The sequence below is a fragment of the Hippopotamus amphibius genome, chromosome 4, assembly GCF_030028045.1.
Source record: "Hippopotamus amphibius kiboko isolate mHipAmp2 chromosome 4, mHipAmp2.hap2, whole genome shotgun sequence".
Lineage (NCBI taxonomy): Eukaryota > Metazoa > Chordata > Mammalia > Artiodactyla > Hippopotamidae > Hippopotamus > Hippopotamus amphibius.
Genome location: NC_080189.1, coordinates 83,288,252 through 83,312,963, shown reverse-complemented (window position 1 = coordinate 83,312,963; position 24,712 = coordinate 83,288,252). Strand labels below are relative to the sequence as shown.

Genomic DNA, 24,712 nt, shown 5'->3' with positions numbered 1-24,712 from the left:
ATGGAAATGGTGCTGCTTTGGGTGGAAATGGGCCATTTGTCAGATCCAATCAACTCCACATGTGCCTGGTCTAAGAATGAGCCACAGCAGAGCAATGCAGCTGGAGGCAGCCTTGGAGGCTGGGGCCTAACCAGGAAGAGATCCTTTCATACAGAAAGGGGGAGGCAGAGCTCCAGGGTCTAGCCTTGGATTAAACCTCAGGAATGCAGTGGTGTCATCACAGTGAGAACGTCCTGTCTCAGGAGTGGACTCGCCTCTACACCACCACAGCTGGGCCTGAGCCGGACACCAGTGTGTGACTTTAACCTGAGAAGGTGCTCTCCCCCGACTTTCAGGGCGGGACCAGTAGGACATAGCAAGACCCCCTCCCCCCAGATGTTGGCTCTGAGAGCAGAGACCAAGAGCAATGAAGGATGTGACCTGAAAGTGCTGTGAGGTCAACGGTGAGAGCTGAAGCCTTGGTCTCAGCCATAGAGCCGTGGCTTCCCTCTGGGACTGGACGGATGGGGTCCAGGGCCTGGGTCCCCGCTCCGGACCTGCTGGGTGGGGAGGGGGTGGGACACCTGCTCTTCATGCTCACCTTGCTGACAGCCCCCTGCTATTCACCCGTCACCCTGTCATCTGACTCACTGTCCCCGAGTAAACCTTGCTCAGGATGACTCTGAAGTCATTCTGTCCTCTTAAGGGGACTTACGTGACTCAGTACCTGACATTCAATTGCACAGGTCAACCCAGGGCCTCCGTATCTCTGTTCTCATGAGGGAAAAAGCCCAGCACTGTTGCTCACATCTGCAGCCTGTCCATGTCACTGGGTTCAGGGGATGGGGTCTTGTGTCACCCCATCTACACTGAGGAAATGGAACCAAGAAGTACCAGCCTCAGTGAATCACAGATCATGGAAGAGCACAGGTGGTTGGTGGAATGTCAGGGGTGATCTTAGGGCTGCAAGGAGTCCTGTCTGCTCTTTCCTCCAGAGCAGAGTCAGGAGCGTGGACGGAGGTGCAGCATCTGAGCACCCTGAATATAAGATTCCCATCTTACCCAAGAGCTAATTGGAGGAACTGCATACGGAAGTAATGGGGAAGCCGCCCCACAGCCTAGAGTGTTTGATGAGAACCACATGCGTGTGTGGAAGGATATTTTCTCCCATTAGCTGTGGCCCTTTGAAAGCGAGCAAAGTTGGTTGTGGTTTAACTGCTCTTGATTCCTTGTGACACCCCAGCTACCCCGTGCACAGTCCCAACCAGCAGGGGCCAGTTTGACATTGAGCATTTTCCACAAATCAACCACATTTGACAGAGCACTTGCACAAAGAAGCCTGAGGAAATGAGCCACCCTCAGCCACACCAGCCCCCTCCTGCTGCCACTCACGCTGCACCCCCACCCCCACGGCCCTCCCCTCTCTGCACCTCCCAGGCCAGAGAAGCCCAGGTCCAGTTGAGAAAGGAAGTTGCAGAGGAGTTGGAAACCTCAGGAGACACTGCCTAGCAGGGCCCCGGCGGTGAAATCAGCTGCACGAAACGTGGAGTCATCTGCATGTTTCCCCTCTGGGCTTCTATACTTCCTACACCACTTCTTGCCAATGAAGAAATAGTTCCAAATCTCTAAGGCGAGGGCTGCATATTTTGTCTAAAGAGGCCTGAGCAAATTCATGAGAACCAAGGAGTTGATCTCAATTAGATTTCATCTCTCTCATATCTGGTTGGTCATTTTTGTTTTCAATGGGAACCTCTATTTGGTTTCCCAGGAATTTGTTTCTCAGACACTGAGGCTGATTGTAAGCAAACAAACAGAAAGTCTTCCCAACTTTAAAGGAGACAGTGTTTTAAATTTAGTACATGAAAGATTTTCCTTTAAAAGGTTTCATTAGAGGAAATAGAAAAATATACAATCACTTATTTTTTTCTGACTTCTACCATGAATTCAACATTGTGTTTTATGTCTGGGCCCATAGAAATACACAGACACATGCATAAATGAGTGTCCTGCTTATCAGTATTGTTTGTTACTCAATCGAAAAAAAGGTTAAAGGATCTGAACCATATTTCACATAAAAGGAAATGTAAGTAGACTTTAAATATATGAAAAGATGCTTATCCTCACTCACAGTAAGAGAGAAGCAAATTAAAAACCGAACACGATGCTATTTTTCACCTGTCCGATCAGCAAAATCCTGACCTCTGACAGCACCCTCCCTGCACTCACCCACATTGTGGTACAGGTGCAGGACGGTGCTGGGTCCACCACGGGCACATTGGCCATACCTGTCAACAGAACCGATACACATTTTATGTCAAAATGGCAGAAAACACTATTATAATTTCAGCACTTTTAATAATAGCCAATGTGTGAATAAGCCAATGGTATATTACGGAGGAAATGATTTGATGAATTGTTATACATTCATCAGTGAAATATCACGCAGCTGCCTAAGCATCTCTGTACACTGAGAAAAAAGAGCTCGAGGTTGTGTAAGTGAAGACAAGTGCAGAGCAATGTTTACTCTATGTGAACTTTGAGTATGAAGGGAGGAAGTGAGAATATATATACATGCACAGATATACTCATCTGTACACTCATATTTGCTATAAAAACGTAGAAGGATGCAGAGAAACTAAAGCATGAGCCACAAGAGGTGGGGAGGTAGAGACACGGGTCGAAGTAAGGTTACTTAAGGCATTTTTTAGAGCGTTTTGATTGATTTTTTTATCCATGCAAAAATTTTATCTAACAACTTTTGAAGGATTCTGTTATGCTGATTATTTTTTCAATGACACTTCCTGATTAATGTTCCATTACTTTAAATAATGTGCATTGTTTTGAAGATTCAGAGTAGTCTGTCTTATGACATTGTTTAGTTTATTTTTTAGTTTTTTATTGGGCTCTTCGGTTCATTGGGGGCTGTTGTACATGGCACACAGTGACTGAACATCCGGACATGTAAATCTTAGTACATACACTTTGTTAACTTAGGAAACTTATGGGTGGGTGGTGAGATCACAGTTCGGGTGAAGCACGTCGTACTCCTGTGTAATGAGCTCTGTGCTGGCTCCTCACTGCCTGAGACCTGAGCTGGCAGCGCTGGGACTGCTTCAGTCACTTGCTTCCTCCACCAGGCAGCACATCAGAATTACTGAAGGAGGATTTTTTTCCTTAATTTTATTGAAGTACAGTTGATTGACAATGTTGTGTTAATTTCTGCTGTACGGCAAAGTATTCAGTTATACATATATTCCTTTTCATACTCTTTTCCACTATGGTTTTCACAGGATATTGAATATAGTTCTCTGTGCTATAGAATAGGACCTTGTTGTTTATCCGTCCCATATATAATAGTTTGCATCCACTAATCCCAAAATCCTCATACTACTTTCCCCAAAACCCTTCCCCTTTGGCAACCCCAAGTCTGTGCTCTGTGTCTGAGTCTGTTCCTCTTTCATAGATATGTTCAATTGTGTCTCTTTTAGAGGGCAGATTTTTAACATCTGATACCTGGCCTGTGATGAAGTCTGGGCCTAAGTGACTTTTCGTCCTATAATTTTATTTATTTTTCATTTATTTATCTATCCATCTAGTTAATTCTTTTTTTATACTCATAGCAAGAGACCCACTGGTACACCGAAAAAAGCAGTAGGTCTTAAGTCAGGCAGACCTGGCCCACGTGGACGCTGGCACTGCTCTGTGTTTACCCTTGGGCATATTTCCTGTCCTCTCTGGGACCTGGTCTTCTTATGGAAATGGAGCAGGACCCTATGGTCCTCCCCCACTTCCTCACAGGGTCTGCCTTTTCTCTGTGGAGAAACTTTAGCCAAAGAAGAAGTTTAATTCAAGAAGTGAGAAAATGCAGAAATAAAGGAAAGCAGTCAAACAGGACAAAATAATAACAGTTTAGTCAATAAGCAAAATCAAGCACCTTTAGTTCCTCCTCAAGGGCTATAGGTAATATCCTGAGCCACATCCTGTGAGCTAGTGAGCTGGCTTATAGGTACTAAAACCTGCACCGGTTGAAAGAAGTTAACTACCCGATGACCAGGCTGTAGCCGTGACAAAAGCTGCCACAGTTCTGAGAACTGGCCTCAAGGAAATGGCAACAAACCGACCCTGGAACTGAAGATTAACCGGACTTGAAAAAATCAAGATAACGCTGGTCAGACCACCCATGACCAATTTCAAGATGACTCTCAGAGCTGACTGTGCTATTTCTATAGTCTCTGTCTATAAAAGCTCTTTCCCCTTGATCGTGGGGGGTGGGAGGAGGCCTTTGGACAAGAGTCCACCCTCCCCACCAACCTCAGTTGTCAGCATCCAAAATAAAGCACACTTTCTTTTCCACAACCCATGCCTCTATATTGGCTTTTTTAGCAGCGAGCAGCCTGACCTCACTTTTGAATTATTATCAGTGAATTGAAGATACTAGGTAACAAAATACAGGCTCTGAGATCAGAGAGACCTGGATCTAAATGACTCTTACTCACAAAATAGTGGCAATGAGCAGATAAGTTCACCTCTTCCATCTGTAAACTGTGGTCCATAACTGTACTTTCCCCCAAGGGATCTTAAGAGGATTAATGGGATTACCTGGTCAATAACAGAAACTGAGTCCATGTTCCATCCACAACTAACATGTCTGTGAGAAAATGAGATTAGAAATGGTTTTCAGGGCTTTTATGTATGTGTGGAATCTACTGATGCTACAATAGAGCTACTGACAGTAGAAGCTAATGTTGTCAAGACTGTGCATGGACCAAGCATCATTCACTCCTCCTCCACAGGCTCCAGGAGACAGGCTGTGACTTCCTTACGCAGAGGAGGACATGATGGCACAGAGACTTCAAATCACTGCCTGAGGTCACACAGATACTAATGGAGACACATGATTCAAGCACTGGTCCTCAGAAGTAAGAGTCTATGTGCCTAGCCCTCCACCCGATGCCCCTCTGGTGTTGGTTCACTTCTCATGGGGTTAATGTGAGGGTCAGGAGTCCATGCTCGTGAGACACTAGTACAGATCTGAGCACACCCAGGGTGAGTCATGCTGGCTGTTACACTGTCACCATAGGAACGTCCCAAACCAGAGAGTCTCAATCTGGTGACCCTGAAAGAGAAGGAACCCGGGCACCTTCGTGCGGCTGTGGCTCTGCTTGGAGCCAGTGCCCCAAAGAAAGCGCCAAAACCACCATCTCGGGGAAAGAATTAGAGATGTGGTGGGACCATTGTTACAACCAATGCTGAATTTGGTAGTTCAACTGTCATGTTATTCCTTACCTTGGTGAGATTTAATGAAAGTAGAGTACACAGACAAAGGTGGACTTTGATTTCTTTTTTAATTTTCTGTGCATATTATGGAAAACAAAGTACAGAATTCAAGTAGCAAAGCTGGAGGCTCCAGGGTGTGGGCAAGGAGGGCCAGGCCCATGGTCTGGGTGGGGGCACTGAGGGAGAAGATGGGAGCTGCCTGCTGTGTGCGCTAGGGAGGCAGAGGGCTCGGGGGCAGGAGGAGCTGATGAGGCTGTGGGGACTGAGGTGGGAGAGGCTCCCCTGGACCAGCCCTGGGCCCTGCCCCTGAGTAATGGCAGAATTCCCTGTTACAGAGTCAAACTGTCTGCTTGCCCAGCGGTTTAACGCTTACACAATAATCGAAAAATGTACATATTATTCGAAACAACCCAAACCCAGAAAGGAAGCACGCATGGCTGGATCCTCAGCAGACACGTTCAGAGACAATAGATGATGCAGGAACGGTGACCCCTCCGTGGCCCCCTCTGTCAGAAGCTCTTCCCATCACCGCAGAGGGCTGTTCTCCTAAACACACAGAAGGCGGTGATGACGAAGTAGACGGCGCTCTTGAGGAGGAGCAGGAGGTAGGTGTAAAAGGCAGAGGTGCTCGTGAGCTGCAGCTGCAGGGTGTCTAAGAGAAGTGCTTTCATTAGTTACCTGTTCTTTTTTTTTTTATTTTATTTTTATTTTTTATTTTTTTGGCACACGGGCTTAGTTCCTCCGCGGCATATGGGATCTTCCTGGAGCTAGGATTGAACTCGTGACCTCTGCATTGGCAGGCGGATTCTTAACCACTGCGCCACCTAGGAAGCCCCAGTTACCTGTTCTTTTGACAGGGCAGGACATAGCGATGGGCGGAGGTCACAAGTGTTTATTTCTCATGCCCTACTATGACGTGACACCCCCCCAACACCAAACCCCAAAGTAAACAAGGACCACCACCACCACCAGAACAACTCAGACGTCAGCTCAAAGTTCAAGTCAAACAATAACCACTACTAAATTCACTTAGAAGCTTCCTAAATGTTAAAAAGTAAGTTTGTGCTTTCAGTCAATAAGCCAATGGGAAAAAAATAATTTCTGAGAGCTTTTAGCATTTTCTTCACCCTCACCATGTCTCTAAGTAATGATAACAGCTAACCTTCCTTAACCCCTATCCAAATGCTAAACGCTTATTCTGAGAGCTTTGCAAGCAAAGCTCTAGTCTTACTTCATCTTACAATAATCTATGAGATTGTTATTTTCATTTCCATTTTACAAATCCACTGAGGATGGAGAGAACGAATTTGCCTGGTGTCATACATTTAGAAAGTACCAGAAACCATATTTTCATTCCCAGCAACATGACTTTAAAGAACGCATTCTTAGCACCCGGTCGTCCTGCATCTCCTTGTGCAATAACTACCCCAGACATGAAAAGGCTCAGCATAAACATCAGGTTGAACTGCTGATCTGGAAGCATCTGAACCGTTACACGTCGTGCATCAATGATTTTTCTACGAAGGTTACATGCATGGACATCTGCGGGGGTTCACAGTGGGGTGGGGGTGGGGGTTAGTAAAGAGAAGCTGGTACAGAGTGGAAGCAAGTGCTCCATCAACCCAAATTCTCAGAAACTTTAGGAGCCCAGGCCTCACCTGGCTGTCCTGAATGTCTCTCAGGGTGGCTCTGATGTTATGGGATAATGGCACTTACTCTCCTTTGCCGTTTTATATGAATAACATCAACAGTTATCTGAGTGACTTGGCTACTGAATGAACTACAAGGCCGAGTCTGTTCCTGAGGAAATTTCTTTCTCCCACGCTTTCTTTCACAGAGTGGGATCCCCAGAATCACCTGCACTTGGTGTGGAAAGGGATCTCAGGAGGTGACGCGCTCACAACTCACTGCCCTGGGTCGGGTCAGGTGCAGCTGAGCTCCAGGCCCCCTGATCCTGGGAACCGAGGAGGGATCAGCAGGGCCAGAGCCAGTGCTTCTAACTCACGTAGGACCTTCGTGCAGGGAGAGGGGACCACCAACTAGGGCTGACTCTGGGCCAGCTAAGAGGATACCCTGTGGGAGACAGTCCACACATGTGACCTTATGTCTGCAGTAACGGAATTGGGTGTAAGTGTTCCTTATTGTCAGAGGAGGATAGTATTGCTCAGAAAACGTAAGGAATTTACCCATTTTCATGTAGCTGATAAATAAAAGAACTGGGGTTTAAAGTTCCATCTATGATACTCAGAAGCCCATGCACGTACACCCCCACCCATGGGTCCTTCCTGTCTCAGGGCCTTGGCTTTGGGATTCTTGCTCTACGTGTATACCTTAAGGAGGAACAGAGAATTGAGAATGTATGTAAACAATTGATTCAGATGCCTGGGTTGAATAACTAGACTGAGCTGTGTGGCTTCATACAAGGGACTTAGTTTTAAGGTCTTGTCCTCATCTGTAAAATGGCAGGGTGGGGGGGGACATGGTACCACGTCATACAGTGTCATGGGGATTAAACAGAAAGTGCACGCAAGACACGGCATACCACCTTGTGTATGAGAAGCTTGCATTAAGTGGCAGTTCATGTATTAGCTCCCACCAGGGACCAAAGACGAAAAACATCTAGAAGCAAAGACATATCATCTTTCCCTGCTCATTAGCAACAAAAGCCACACGAATGAATGAAATCCATTATTTAAATAATTCAGAGTCTCTCACTGCAGCCTTTAATTTGCAGTCATCTCACACCAAAACAAGAATTTTCTATGTGAAGGTGACTCCTAGGAAATGACAATATACTGACTTAAAATATCACTCAGTCTATTTCTGCAAATCTCAACGGTCTGGTTTCTCTACCTGAACCTAGGGAAGTTCAAAAGTTGTTTATCCAGGGGAAAAAGGTGCTGTAGCATGACATAAAGACAAAGATAGACAAAACTTACTGTTTTCATCTTTCAGACATTCTTTTGTAGCATTAGCAACAGTGACTTCTAGAAAAAAGGAAAGCAAGTATTAGTTTATTGTTCATACCTATTTTTTGACAGTGTGATATGTATGGGGGTGTGTATGTATATACAGACATTCATAATCTACATATATTAATATAGGGGTATATATAAGTTATACATAATTTCATACAATCTATATATATGTGTGTGTGTGTATATATATAATTTGCCAACACAGAGAATGGAGAGATGCTGCTTAAAAATATCAGCCTCACAATTCCAGAAATAATTTGTCTTTTCCACTATAGACCAGGGAAGTTCAAAACATAGTTTCATTAGGAGGGGAAAATGCAGTAAGATGAAATGGAGGCAAATATATTCAAAAACTTACCATTTTCAGGTCCTGGACAAGCTTTTCTAGAATCAGTAGCAGTGCCTTCTAGAAGAAATGAGGTCAAATATTATCAATCGTCTGTGTCTATTATTTTACAGTCTGTATGTCCGTGTGTGTGTGTATGTGTGTACATATATATACATGTGTAATGTATAAGTATATAATCTTCTGACAGAGAAAGCGAGGAGGAGTCATTAAAAGTATGAAAATGATGAGCCCCACAGTTCCAGGTGATTGGTCTGGTAAACTTCCAAAGGGAAATTGATCAGGAGGGGAAAAAGACAGAAGCATGACATAAAGGCAAACATGTGCCAAAACTTACTGCTTTCATCGTCCAAACAATCATTTGGAGGCTCCGTAGTAGTGACAACTGAAGCGACGACTACAAGAAATGAGAGCAAGTATTAGTCACATATTCACACCCGTTATCTGATGGCACGCATGTGTTTATATGTGTGTTATTGTAACACACACACGTATCTAAACTGCTGACAAAGAGACAATCATTAAAAATATGAGCCCTGTAATTCCAGGAAGAGTTGGTCTGATTCTATGGAATTCAGTACATTAATTCTTCATCAAAACAAATTTGTCCAATCCCAGAATCCACAGCAGAATCTCATATTTGAAGGCGTCGGGCTTAGGCAAATCTCCCATCTAGGAAAAATTAAAAAACCATCCACACCTTTCTATATCAGCCGTATCCCCAGCACCCGCTACTCTTGCACAGGATTTTCTGCACTTGTGGTGTTTGTGGGAATAAAGATAACAATATTAATAAGGCTAATGGCCATCGAGTGATTGTTCCTGGGCCAGGCACTCGCTTAACTTCTTCACATGCAATATGTCGTTTAATCCCCCAGTGACACTGCAGTGAGGTGTGTTTTGGAGGATTCCATGTCACAAAGGAGGAAATAAGAATCAGAGAGTAAGTAACTTGCTGAGACTCATAGCAGTGATGGTAGAGCCAGCATTCCAAGGATCCTTGTGGGGGATTAAATGAGATAAAGCACTGGGAAAGTACTTTGTAAAAATAATCCATACAAATGCAGACAAATTAATCTATAGAGAGAAAACAGAATTCCACCACTGGGAACACTAAAAACAGCTTCCCTTCTTAAGTATTCTTAGATGATTGTCCCCTTCTTATGTATTCAATGCTGACATAATCATAGGAGCTCAGAATTTCAGTGCAATTTTTTCGAGGACAGAAAAATAGTCACATTTATAGTCCTCTGACTATATAAAGACTGAGGCGAGAGTTGTATTTACATACAATTTTTAAAAAGCCATACATAGAAGTAAAATATTTTTTTAAAAGATAATGATTTGTTGGGTGGAGGGAAACAGAGTCAAAATAGTCATTTTGGTTCATCCTTAGAAATCTGCTGTAGAATGAAGTTAACAGAAATGCCCTCAGTAGCTTTCTTGCCATGAGTAGCCCGTGGGGAGCATTTGTCTGACCAGTTAAGTGCCAAGTGAAACACATTATAAACTCAAACTAGTCTCCTTTATGCTAATCATCACCATGAAACTTACTTTCTTCTTTTTCCCTGATCACCTGAAAAATGAAAATCTAAGGACAATTAAGCCCGTAGTTATATTGAACTAGCATTTTGTGTATTGCTTCCCCTGTTTTTCTTACTATAGAAATTTAGGAGTATTTTGCAATCTTACTTTTAAAGAGTTTTATGAAAGGATATAAAAAATACGATGACCATATCAAAAAATGCATCTATGGCATGTTTTCGAAAGCAAGCGTTTTCACTGACATTATTTCATTTGCCCTTCATCGCAGCCCCAGGAAAAGGCCAAGGAACGTGTCTGAACCTAATCTGATCATAGGACAAACTAAGGGTCAAAGAAGGTAAAAGACTTCCTTCAGAAATTCAGACTGCTACACAGGACATCTATGCACATTTTGTTATGGGCTTGTTCCCCACTGCTTAAAAGAGCTTTTTAACCACAGGAAACATCCAGAATGATTCCTTCTTATGGGTGCCCTGGGACCTTGATGAGTTGTGTTAACATGCAGGGCTTTAAGCGATTCAGGACTTCTGAGTGATTACACAAAGGGCTTATTCTCATTACTGCAGTGCATCCTCCTGGGACAGTAATTCCCCCGAGTGTGTTCACCCACACACCCCTCCAGGCCTCGCGCGTCTTAGGGCTGAATCAAAGTGTGTTGAGATGCATTTACCAATGGCAAGAAATACATTCATTATGTAGCATGGGGGTAAGTCTCTACACTTTAGAATCACCCAGTCTTTAATTACAGCGTTTTACCTTACACTGGTGTATAAAACACAAATCTTAAACACCTAAGACTGTGGACCATAGTAAAAGTGCAGTAGTCAAATTATTCCCCTTTCTCTTGACTGCAATCTGGTCCCGGCACCAACACCAATTTTGACGTTTAATACTGGCTTCTGGACTAAAGTTTGAGTAAAGCAAGATTGAAGTGAGATGACTTTGTTTGATGAATAGAACAGTCATAAAAGATGTATAATTATTCTTACTTCCTGATCAACTAAGATCATCAACAGTGCAGTCTCTCTCGTGTGTTTACAGTGTGCTAAGCTGTTAGCTGCTTCCATGTAGGATGTTTCCTTTAAACCATATAACAACCCAAAACACCTCATGGTGACGTTAATATTTTGGAAGATGACAATGCTTAAGCAAGATTTTCTTTTCTTTTTTATGTTTCAAACGCTACACTTTTTTAATTCTGCGAGGAAATAGTTGGACATTTTAGAAGTTTTATGATTGGTTTTCATTAATGCTTGACAGAAGAGGAGGTAGGAAAAAAATGTTCTGGGAGGTTATGCTTATATTTCTTTTCACGTACCTTCATTCACTGAAGGAAAAAGAATCTCTTGATTAATTCCATTTCTATTTTTCTCGTGTTTGACGACACATACGTGTTCTTTATCCATGGAGCTTTCAGTCACGGTCAGCCAGCTGAGCTTCATGTACGTGTCACTGGTCTTCATGGTGTTTCCCTGCTGGGATGGCAGAATTTTGTTGCCAGTCTTTTCTCTCCAGTAAACCTTGATCACATGAGGGAAAAAATTCTCCAGAAGACAAAGGTATGTTCCAGCATGATCGTGGTTGACTTCAGTAATTGAAGGAAGAAAAACAGTGGGTTTGGGGGGCATGTTTATATCAAGGTCTCTACCTGTAGGGAAAAATGAAATAGTAATTAAAAACAGTTATTACAGAAAAAAAAACACACAAATGTTGTGTGGTTTGGAACAACCTAATAAGCAGTAAAAGGCAGAAAAGTTGCCGTTGAACTGCAGCTGGGCCCCTCATACACGGTAGGTTGTGAGGTGGTTACACCTGACATTTTATAAAATAGATGTTGAAGTCCATGTCCCCCTTTTACTTCATTTTCCTTCTAAAGACTCCTGCATTGAGATGTCTTTCTAATTGTATGGTAGGAAAAACATCTCTTATTGGAAAACTTGATGTGCTTCTTTATCAGTGAATTAAAAGTATTATTCCACTATATTTTTTCAACTTTTTAAAAAATTTTATTCACTTTTTATACAGATAGACTGACACATACCTCTCCTACCTTTGGGCATAAAATCAGACCCTGTGCTTCCTGCTAGATCATCAAAGGCCTTTTCCTTCTTCTTCCCTTAGTGCCTTTGATCTTCTGTGCTTCTTTCTTACCCTGCCTGGAGGTGTGTTTTTATTTTAGGGCTTCTCAAATGGATTTCAGACACACGCAGTTTAAATCAAATGACAAATAGCTTGTGTATTATAGCTTGTTTCTTTTTCTGCCCTGGGAGTTGGTAATTTAGTGAGTTCTAACTCCAATATGGCATGAGGAATCAGATAATACATCTGCAAGTCCTAGTTCTGCAAATATGCAGAATTAAAGCAGAATTGTGCCTGTTTCAGGAGTGTGTCCAGATTTTTTTCAATATTGACATAAATATATAGAGAAATTGGCCCTGCTACCGTGACACAGATGTGACTCTCAGCAAACCACATAAGGCATGAATTGTCAAGAACTGCAGAGCTGTCCCTGCTCTGCCTGGGCTGAGTGGGTTACATCTGTTCCTGTCTACCTCATACGCATTGCGAGTATGATATCATCTTTTCTCACCATTTTGCCTGAATCTTTTAAATCTCCTTTCAAAAAGGGTTTTCACGTATAGAGACAGTTCTTTGCCAAGAGTGCAATATAAATCTGTCTTTAATCACAAAAGAGGAGCAGAAGCACTGTTTTCACACATGAGCACTAAAACAAGTTATAAACTATTAATATTGAGTAGTCAAAGTACCCATTTAAAAGGTCAGGCTTCAGAACAGCAAATACTCAAACATAAAAACATGATGTAAATATTTCTAACATCACATAACAGTGCAGACCATGCACTTTGGAATAGACATATCCCTACTGAATCCTCAACTCTGCAATGTATCCTGTCAGGTGATTTTAGGCAAGTAACTGAACTACATTAAACCTCAGTTTCCTTATCTGTGAAATGGGAAGAAGAGGATTTCTGTTGAGGACTGAGATATGGTAGGGAAACTACAAATCAAGCTGTCTGGTTCTCAGTAAATAGGAGCTGATATTAAAATTCCCTTTAGAGGGATGGTTTGTAGGCATTTATTAAATTCTTCTAGCCGATAAAATATATGGGTTTTATACGGAACAACTATCACATCAATTAAGAAAGAAGCAAGCCCATCAATCCAGGACCTGCTGTCTCTCTGGCAGCCACAGACCATAGAACATGGGTCCATGCAGACCCTTTTCATGGACTTTGGAGCGGAGATGGTTCATTGAGCTCACAAATTCCATGACACTGGTTCATATCCAGGCAATGTAACAAGAGGTGTGACTGCATGGATGTCAACTGATCTCAGCCTCCCTCTAAGAAGCTAGAGTAACAAGAGTAGGGATTTCGTGATGTTCTACACTCATTTTCTATAAGAATTTTTATGCATTGCTTTTAGGGGTGACATGAAAACCAATAATATAGTATTGCGTGCTAGTGGGAGAAAGGAGCACTGTGTTTTGTCTCAAACTATAGAGAAGAGGTCATTAAGAGAAGTATTTCTTATTTAATACATTGTCTACAAGACAAGGAACTTGAACCAATATCTTATACCAATGTAAGGACAAAATATGTTTCAGTGTAAGAATATTGGAAAGTAAATGAACAATAAAACAGATATGGTCATCAAACTATTTTCATATCTTGCCTGAGTCTGTTTTGTGTGTGTCTGTGTGTGTGTGTGTGTGTGTGTGTGTGTGTATTTTCAAAGGAGAATGTCAATCTGCCTCCAAGAAGAGAATAAGTCATTTACAAAATAGTTTCCATATACAGTGACCAGTAGCTGCAAAATTGCTCTTCATATGCTGAGGCCAAGAATTGGCAGTCAGAGAAGGGAAATCCTACTTTTTTTTCTCAAAAGCATCTGTCAGTTTGTCGTGTCTAAGGTACACATTGAAAAAAGTTACTTACCAGCAGGAACTACTATGATCTCAGTTGATTTTCCAAATATCTTCTTCCAGCCTGAGCTATCACACTGGTTAAAGCTCCTACAAAAATCTCAGCCTTCTCCTAAGCTTCATGACATGACTGGTAGTTTGCACTGGCAATTTGACCTTCCGGGTTTTTTTTGGAAGTCCTTGAACATAGCTTCTTTGGCATCTGCTGTTTTATAAGTTTTCCTCAGTTAAATGGATCAAAATATCTGCTTTCCGTGGAGGAGTAATCCTGGAAAACACTATTAAACAAAGAAAGGGAAAAAAAGAAGAGATCATTGGCTCCAACTGGCTAACCACCTGCTTTTTGTAATTTCCAAGAAGAGTATTTGAAGAATCAAGACCTTTTTTTTTTTTTTACTTCCAGGTGTTCATCTCTGTTGAAACTGCTCAGAGTTTGCATCAAAGAAAGTCCCTTCCATTGCCACAAACATCAGGGCTCCTCTGTTAGTGATTTGGGAACATATGTCTGAAAGGAGGAAACTCTTTAGTAACTGAAAATGCAAATATGCTGTCACAAGTGTGCTTGAGAAATGGGAACAAAGTTCTCCATTCATTGGGAAACATCACGGCAATGCAAGATGGGAAAATAAGTCCTGTGATGAGTTATTATTTTTCCTAGGATAAAGAAAGAAATTTGTAGAATTTTATCTCCTTTGAAATAATAGATGCCTCATTTAAACTAAAACTTGAAGACAAAGCCAATTGTGTGATATGTTGAAAGAAAGCTCTTGGAGGCTGTTCTGTAGTCTCAAGCCACTCTTCTTGGATTAGGAGAAAAAGAAATTGCCAGAAGCAGCTGAGGCCTCCTCTGAGTACAGATGAGCTGTCCATCTGCCAGGACCCAGACAGCACAGGCCCTGAGTATCCCCACGGCCACTCCAGAGCCACTGGGTGCCACCTAAGTTCCATAGGTAATCAGGGCCTCTGCCCTGAGAATGAAATACGAGGAGGTCACAGTGGGCAGCGGTCCATGCACAGCAGCTCACAGCCCCCAACACAATAGAAGAGGAAGAGAGACCAGGATAAAAATACATTTAGAAAGTTTTTTTTTTAATGTGAGAATTGAGAATTGAGTGATACACACTCAGTACCACTCTGATACGCTGTGCTCTGTTTTTCCTTCTTCTAAGACCATGGGTTGAATTCTCAGGAGCTTTAGGAGTGGTCTATTTTTCAAAATCCATGAAAGATTTAACCAGTAAAATGCCAAAGAGTAAGCAAAGAGTTATAAAATCTTTCGTTAAATTTATAAGAAAATACAAGAAATATAAGAAGAAAGAGTATAAGATTTTACTAAAGGGCATAAAATTGAACCTGAATAAATGAAGACACATATCATATTTGTGAAGGAAAAACTCAGTGTCATAAAGATGCTCATCTTTCCTAAATTCATGTATGGAAATTGAGTATAATTCCTATCAGAATTAAGAAAATATTTAATTTTTGTTCAATGATGTAAGGGTTGGTTGTGAGCTAGTTAAGTTGAATTAAATGGAAATATGTAGAATAAATATGAAATCATTGAAGATTATTTCTTAAGAATAGTAACGAATAAGACTTTCCTGGTAGTACAGTGGTTAAGAATCTGCCCGCCAATGCAGGGGACACGGGTTCGATCCTGGGTCCAGGAGGATCCCACATGTCGTGGAGCAACTATCCCTGTGGGTTACAACTACTGAGCTTGTTCTTTAGAGCCTGCGAGCCACAACTACTGAGCCTGAGCGCCTAGAGCCCGTGCCCTGCAACAGGAGAAGCCATCATGATGAGAAGCCCACGGATAAGAACAAAGTGTAACCCACCCTCACCAGAACTAGAGAAAGCCGGCATGCAGCGGCAAAGACCCAATGCAGCCATAATAAAAATAATAAATAAAAAATTTTTCAAAGTAAGTATTAAAAAAAGAATAAATGAATAGACATTTGGCTCAGCAGATCTTTTTTTTAAATAAATTTATTTTTATTTATTTATTTATTGGCTGCGTTGGTTGTTCGTTACTGCACGGGGGATTTCTGTAGTTGTGGGCAGCAGGGGTTACTCTCCAGTTTGGTGCTCGGGCTTCTCCTTGCGGTGCTTCTCTTGCTGTGGAGCAGGGGCTCTAGGCGCGCAGACTTTAGTAGTTGCGGGATATGGGCTCAGTAGCTGTGGCACACAGGCTTACTTGCTCTGCAGCATGTGGGATCTTCTTGGAGCAGGGATCGAACCCGTGTCCCATCATTGGCAGGTGGATTCTTAGCCACTGGGCCACCTAGGAAGTCCCTGGTTTAGCAGATCTTAACCTTTATTGCAAAAGTCCTGACTTAATATGATAATCGTGTCAGAATATTGAAACATAAATGAAACAGAAATCTTCCAGCAAATGCTCCAAGTGTATGTTGATATAAAATTATGATAAGGCATGTTTAAATTGTAGGGCAATGAAAAATTATTTTAAAACTACATTTGGACTATTGATTATCTGTTGGGAAAACAAAAATAGCTCTCTACAAAATACCATTTAACTTAGGCTTATATTAAAAAGCCTCTGGAGATATGAGTTAGGAAGAACAAGTCCGAGACTAATTTTGTCGGTGAGTAGAGAAGCTTGGAATGGGAAGAGGACAGGACACATTGTTACTTAATACTTATTTTTTAGCAAGGAGCAGTTTGGAGAATTTTTACCTTTAAAAGCATTTTAAAATAAATACTTTTTGAACGAATTAATGATGAGGACTTACTGAAGGTCGTAGGGAGGAAAATGACATGATCAGATCTGTGCTTTAGGAAGGTAATATAAGAGCAGAAAGGTGGGTGGGTCAGGGGACCAATCCCAGTGAAGCAGACGTGCTTCAGAGACGGTCGCCATGAGCCACTGAGAGGCAGCTGAGGAGCCAGGTTATAGCAGTGAGAGTGGGGATGACCAAGGGTTGGTGCAATAAATATTAACAGGTTTATCAGCGCTCCTAAGGAATTCACAGGTGATAAATGAAATTACCATTAAGGAGGTTGAAAGTGAAGAGAAAGATGTTTTAAAATCCTAGCACAGACTGTGTGGTGGAGCTTCCTGGTCAAGGCTGTGGGGCAGCCACACCCATCCTTGTCCATCACGGAGACCCCACCCACCTCACAGCAAACATGGGCAAGGGGGGAGCTGGGTGCAAAATTTCTATTTTTTCCTGTGTCAGTGAGACTCAGGATATTTGAATATTTGGGATGCTATTTTCCAAAGATTTGTCCTTTCAGTATAGAAAACTTGATTACGAAAGCTATTTTACTGATCCTACTTACTGGTTCAAACTTGCCTTGTGTGACAAAGTAGACCCTCTCACTTTCTTATGTGGCCGTAAGCTTATTTGAATCTTCTGGCTCCACAAAGTCTTCTCAATGGTCCATTAATTTCTGATTACAGGAAATGAACAAATCATTAGTTTAATTCTACAGTATTTCCTTTGAGGTACTTAGTAAATAGCCTAGTGCAATTCCTACCATTATTTGCACAAAGATTCAGCTGTTATATTGCTTAATCATTCTTTATCCAATAGATAGGAATTCTCTCTGTTTCAACCATTTCCATCAGAGGATCAAGTTTCCTACTTGGATACATTTTTTGTAAAAGATTTTTTTGATGTTGACCATTTTTAAAGTCTTTATTTTATTTGTTGTGATATTGCTTCTGTTTCATATATATATTTATCTGAGAGGCATGCGGCATCTTTATTCCCCAACCAGGAATCCAACCCCCACCTCCTGCATTAGAAGGTGAAGTCTTAACCATTGGACCGCCAGGGAAGACCCCTCCTTGGATGCATTCGCTGGAACACATTCTGTATCTTTGTGAATATACAGATCACCCTGACTCCCCCCTTTTCTTCTTTGTCCTTTAGTTACTTCTTATTGGTTCTGTGTAGTGTCGAGGGAAAAGCATAAGTTTAAATGACATTCATACTTGGCTTCACATTCCTTCTCTTCTAACAGCAATGCCTTTGTGATCTTGGAGGCTACAGAGTCTCTCTGAATCCCAAGTTCATCATGTAGAAGGGGTGGGGGATGATAATACCTAAGGCAGAAAGATGATGCAAAGCTCAGGGTCTGCCCACTACTTGGTGCTCAGCTGTGGCCAGGTGCTCCCGGCAGCCACAGAGGAAGCGGAGGGTCATGGGGCCATCTCAGCTGAGGCTGCAGTTTTGCCTTTCGACTCTCTGGGCTCCAAGAGGCTCCTGGGAGGAAAATTCATCCCGGAGGCCTCTGGTCTGTCTCAACTGTATCCTCTTTGCACAGGGCCCAGGCCCCAGACAACAATGACTACTACTAACTTTTATTGAATTCTTACTACATGACAGGCACGGGTGTACGTTCTTTACCTGTATTTACCTAATGAATCGTCCAGCAACCTTCCGAGGTGGGAACCCTTATTATATCCCTTTAACTGGTGGACGGACTGAATCTGAGAATGTTGAACATGGTAGCTATGTGTCCTGTGTGGGTATCTAGGTATGTATATTAGAGAAAGGGGGTATCGGAGGTAGAATGCGACATGCTCCATCACAATTTTTGAACTGCACATGGTAAGTGAAACATCTGTACAGATGTCTCCAAAAATCCTTGGTTCACATGTGAACTTCTGCAATATGGTGGCCATCTCCTCCATGAGCCTCTTCTCCCAGCTGGGGCACAAGGACCTCCTACCCACCATAGGCCCAAATGCTCAGGTTCTCATCACTAAGGGTTTTCCATTTCTGAGCGGCTCTCAGGCTGTTACCAGTGAGGTCAGGACTGTGTCCAGAAGAATTTCAGTGAAGAAGTCCAGCAAAGAAACTGGTCCCACCAACTTCTCAATTCAGAGCCCATGACTGAGCTGGAGGTCCTTTACTCTCTTTTCCATCCACCTGTGGAGACTATTTCTGTCCTTCCCAGCAGGGTGAGATGGGGCAGTGCAGCACCAAGGGCGATACTCAAGGGGCATGTCTTTGTGTTCCATCTTGATGCTTTCTTTTGCTGTATAGAGTTGTTATGCCGATTATTCTTGTAAAGAAAAATTCCTAGAACTGAGAAGTCAGGAAAATTCACTGCATAAAAAAATTCTCTGCAGGAATTCTGTGCATTTCCCCAATGCACAAAATTTCAATTCAAAGTGGATCATAGAAATAAAATGTAGAACAAAGCCTAAATGACATTGGAAAATATAAATAACAATAAGTTTATGCTTCAGTCTTCCTTAAAGCTGCAAAATAGTTAAAATACATGGTGCCTGGTACAGACGGGCAGGTGAAAGTTGGTGCACTTACTGTCCAATTCCTTCTTCCCTGCACTCACAGAAGTGGGAAGGTCCTGAAGCTTCGACTTGTGGTTGTGGGAGTCTCATGGGGAAATGTGATGACCTGGGATGGGACAGCAGCACCCGGGGGGGGGGGGCAACCAGACAGGAGGGGTTTCTGGGTTGGGAGGAAGCTCATTCTAGAATGCAGTCCTGAGTCAGGCTGGGAACCAGCCCATTGCAGAGGGAAACATGTCACTTTGTCTGTTACCTCCAGGGCAGCAGTTCTTAAAAATCATTCTGAATAAGAATCAGCTATGGAGCTTATTGAAAAATGTACATTTGCAGCTTCCATTCCAAATTTGGGTTCATAATGTTGGGGGCCATCCAGAAGACGCACTTTTATTCCAACCCAGGTGCTTTTGATATAAGGGGTCCAGGGACCACAGTTTAAGATACACTGCTCTGGTAGAAAGTGGAGGATCCGAGACACAAGAGACCATACATATATGACTCTGGCATTTCTGTACTTCAGTATGAACTTTACATCCTTAAACCTAGCCCAGTAAGGCAGCCACGACCCTCTCCTATATGACTTTTCAATTGAAACGGGAATTATTCATTGTTCCATTGTTCACGCAAAGTGTCCTCTAACTTGAAAATGAGAAAAAATAATCTGAGTCATCCCAGTTTGGGACTTGGCCATGCCAACAGAGGGGGTCAGGGTGGAGAGAATATTTGGCTTTACTTGTTGAAGACAGAAGAGTTCTGGCTGTGGGCTGAACTTCACAAGAAAGTGTGCATAGATTACAATGGTTGGCATAGGTATAGAAATCTATTTTTCCTGCACTTTCACGATGTCAGCCATGCCCTGGTTGATTATATGAGGAAAATAGCAGTTTGCCCAAAAGATACGTCAGATACCAGCTTGAGGTTCAGGAAGTCCAAGTTTTCATTCCATCTTTTCTCATCCTTCATATTCCTCAATAATGAAGACACTCCGTCCCCGGCCATTTTCTCTGGATAATGATCAGATAAATGATGCAGTATAGCTCACCTTTCCCTTGTGTTCTCCTAAATATCCCCCCTAATAGATCAATCATAGGTGCCCTGTGTGTCCTAAAGTGAAGATTGAATACACCCCAGCAGCTCCTGGGGGAGTTAGAAGAACATGCTGCCTGCCAGCTGCTGGCCTGAGGCCTGAATAGGGTGGCTTGGCTTCAGGAAGACTATGGCTGTCAGGGGCAGGGGTGGGAAGTGAAAGAATATAAGTGTTGGGGGATGGGCACTGAGCTCAGGGTTTCTCTTTGCTCAGAGTCAAGAGAATTGGGGGCAGGAAGTGAGGCCACAAGCACACTTTCCCGTGCAGGGTACAGGAAGTCTGAACCACCGTGCTTCTCCCAGACAGCGCAGTAGTACTTGCCAGAATCACTTTCTTGCAGATTTGCGATTAAAAATGTATAGCCCCTCCCTGTGCCTTTATGCACATTGTATTTTCCTGAACTGATTCCAGATTCCAACACAACCTTTGAGTAGGAGACATCATAGTAGAGAAGGCGTCGGGGTGCTGTCCCCTCCTGCTGTTTGTACCAGTGGATATAGTTGGCTATTTGTGTAAGATCACAGGGGATTGAAGCAGTCTCTCCAGTCTCACTAGTGACGGATATCTTCTCCTCTACCCTGTTGGAAGATACCTGAGTGACTGCAATGGGAAAAGCAACAAAAAATAATGAGGAAGAGGAAATAGTGATTTTTTAGTATCACTGCCCACCCCCCAATTGCCAAAAAATACAGAAAGATCCCGTGAGCACCCAGGCAGCACACTCACCAGGAGCCAGGAGAACCAGCAGCAGCGCTGGGGCCCGCAGCATGTCTGGGGCAGTGAGCCAGACTGGGTTCCCAGCAGATGTGACAGGCAGGGGACTCAGTGAGGAGCTCTCTTAAAGAGCACTTCGCTGACCCCAGAGGGAGTGGGTGCTGGGGGAGGCCTGGGGAGGAGCCCGCCTCTCTGCACCAACCCCTTTCTTGAGGGCCCCCCTGTGGCAGGCTGGGAACAGGTCCCCCTCCTCCCTTCCCCCTGGAGAAGAGAAGCCTGAGCACTGAGAGCTCAAAACTGCAAGCAGATGGAGCAGATGGGGGTTGGGGGTGGGGTGGGGAGGAGAAACATGCATAGAGCTTGCCTGTTTCCTAGTGGGGTGAGCAGTCCTGAACAGGGCTGAGTTCCATGTAGTTCAGAGTTTCAGTGTTCATGCTGCTGCCATGGTCTTGTCCGGTGATAAACCATCTTTATATTCTTTTCCTGAACTATGTTTCCTTTTACAGCTGTAAGCAAACTTTGAGGCAACAACCAGCATGTCCAGTAAGAAGTGAACCAGCCCTAATATACGAAATTAAGATCAGTTATGTTGGTCTCCATTTGACTCTCCTTATAAGTAAACAGATGTGTGTGTGTGTGTGTGTGTGCAGGTGTTATACATCAATTTGACAGAGGATTTATGTTCATCCTTAAGTAAAAATCTGCCTCATAAAGGGTTTCCAGAGTTCGTGAAAAAAAAGAAAATGCAAGGAGATTGCAATATTTGCAACATCCATAAACTAAAGAAAATGTTTTTGTTTATGGGAAATTCAGGGAAATGCAAATCAAAACAACAATGAGATATCACCTCACACCTGTCAGAATGGCCACCATCTAAAATAACACAAACAGCAAATGCTGGCGAGGATGTGGAGATAAGGGAGGCCTCGTACACTGTTGGTGGTGGTGTAAATGGTGCAGCCACTGTGGAGAACAGGATGGGGGCTCCTCAGAAAGTTAAAAATGGAACTCCCACCTGATCCAGCAATCCCACTCTGACTGTTTATCCAAAGCAAAAGGACACACTAATTCAAGAAGATATCTGCACCCCTATGTTCACTGTTTCTAACAGCCAAGACATAGAATCAACCTTAGGGCTCATCAGCAGATGAATAGATACAGTAGCTGTGGTGTATATATATATAATTTGCCATTTATGCGGCCCCTAATTATGTAGTGCGTTTAGACAGCTCTCCTGACTGCTTTACAGCTCTGTCTCCTGACTGGCTCTCTTTCTCTCTCCCATTCTGTTTCTCTACCTCCCCACTGCTCCTCTCTTTATATCCCTCTGTCTCTCCATCTCTTTGTCCACAGATCTTCTCTATTTCCTATGCTATCCACCCCTAGTCTCCGTCTCTTTGTCTTGACTTCCATCTCTGACTCCTTCCCTGTCTCTATTTCTCTTTACCTCCCCCTTGTTTTTCTATTTCTTTCCTCATCTTTGTTTCTGGCTCTTTCTATCTCTCTACCTGCCTGTCTCTCCACCTGTCTTTCCTTTTCTATTTCTCTATTTGTCTCTCTCTTACCTCTTTTACTTTCTCTCTCCTCTTCTCTTTCCATTTCCGCCCATGGTCATCATAACTCCTTTAAATTCTCTGTTATTCCAACATCTGTGCTATTTCAGGATTAGTGGCTGTGTAAACTGGCTTTTCTACATTAAGATGTTGAGACGTTCCTGGTTCTCTATTATACACTGAGTAACTTTGATTGTATCCTGCACATTCTGAATTTACATTATGGGCCCTAGGCAGTGCTGAAATACTATGGAGAGTCCTGATTTTTTCTGTTAGCAGGGAGTTGACCTAGTTATGGAACATAAGTTCCCACCTGCCTTTGATGGGCAGGTCCAGATAGTGCAGTGTTCGAAGCCTTTGCAGTACGGTTCACATTGCATTGTGTGCACCATCAGTGGCCAGTCTACGACCTGGGTTGTTGTTTACACTCAAATCAGTTTGCAAAGTCGGTTTCGGGTCGCATTTATGCATGTGCAGCTAGGGGCTGATCCTAGTTGTGAAACACCGTTATATGAGATTTCTTTCTTAATCTCCCTCCTCTCTGCAATCTTTCCAACACTGTCCAACTCACAGGAGCCCTCCCTTTGGTTTTTGGACCAGATAAGTGGGCTTTAGTATACTTGCTCTGCTGTGCATTCCCTGTACCTGTGTCTGCCTTCGACACTAAGCAGGGAGACGATAAAGAAACAACAAAAACCACTGGGTTTCTTGACGTGCTCTTGGGACCACAGGTTCCCTGGTGAGGGAGAAGGTCCTCTTCCCTCTAGGTTTAGCCTCTGATGCAGACCATGCTGCTTTCATAGACACTGGGGTGGCCTGGGTGGGATGTGGGTGTGGGGTGGCGAGGGGTGGGAGAGAACGGGAAAAGACAAAAGAAGCAGACGGAGAAACAGAGAGCAGGGCTCTCTCACCCCCTTCCCTCCGTCCACACTTGGTGCACATACAGGCTTCAGGCTGTCTTTGGGTCCAGGCCAGGGGAGACCCGAGGGCAAAAAGGGAATCTCCCCATCAGTTCAGTAGTGCTCACTTGATGGTTTCTTCTTTCAAACTACCTGTTGCCATTTATTTTTCTGAGTCCCCAGATTCAAGGGGGTTAGTGGCATTCAGTGAGAGACATTCCAAGTGAGGCCAAATGTGCTCACTGCAAGTTTCCCAGACTGGATCTCATTCCTTGCAATGCGTGCCCTCAGCTCCTCAATCAAGGGTGCAGTGTCTTTCCCCACAAGGGATGGGATTCCAGGTCTGAGTCTAGACATCAATGAATGAATTTCTGACAGCTCTCTTCCATCCCCACCATTGTCATGACAACAAGGCCTGGAGGATGAAGTCCCACCTGGAACAGAGCTGATTCCTCCCAGCTCAGGCCATCCTGACCGGGTCACATGGTGGTCAGCTGATGGGTTGGCTGGGGCCTGGCTGCTCAACACCTAAATCTGACCCAGATCAACAGAACAGCCTAGCTGGCCCGTGAAGTTGTGAGGATTAATAAATGATTATTGTTTTACGTCACTATGCTTCGGGGTGTTATACAGCATGTTATATACATCAATAGAATACAGAGAGAGAGAGATGATAGGTAGATAGATGGGTAGATAGACAGACAGAGAAATTATGCAGAAAGTTAATATATATAAAGAGAAAATGACAGAAATATGCATTAGTTGTCATAACAATATATTCATGTATTAAATAGATGTATAACAACATAGTTTGGAAATAACTCCTGAGTAGTTGCTGGGGTAAAATCCAACAATAGGATAAGGCTCAGGAGACAGTGACCAAGAGTGGGTGTCACTGAGGGATCTCTGGCAACAGCACATGAGGGTGCCCGTCAGCCTTGTCTCCGCATTAGGAAACACTCGCCGCTCTCTCACTAACTGAATACAACCTTTGTCAAAATATGTGGTTTAAATTACTTGTACCAAAGTCCAAACTATTTGCATTTGAAAAACCTGTGCAAGCTTGTGAGTAAAGAGGTGGAGGAGGAGGAGGATAGTTCTTGG

At 43.1% G+C, this 24,712-nt stretch overlaps 1 gene segment (V, D, J or C); it reads right to left on the bottom strand.

Annotated features, from left to right (window-relative positions):
* Window positions 1-5,339: 5,339 nt before the first annotated feature.
* Window positions 5,340-21,231, bottom strand: LOC130851447 (T cell receptor gamma constant 2-like). The segment is given in 8 exon segments: window positions 5,340-5,908; window positions 8,196-8,243; window positions 8,593-8,640; window positions 8,918-8,977; window positions 11,444-11,773; window positions 14,085-14,147; window positions 20,740-21,042; window positions 21,169-21,231. Coding segments are annotated over 8 exon segments (1,038 nt in total).
* Window positions 21,232-24,712: the final 3,481 nt, after the last annotated feature.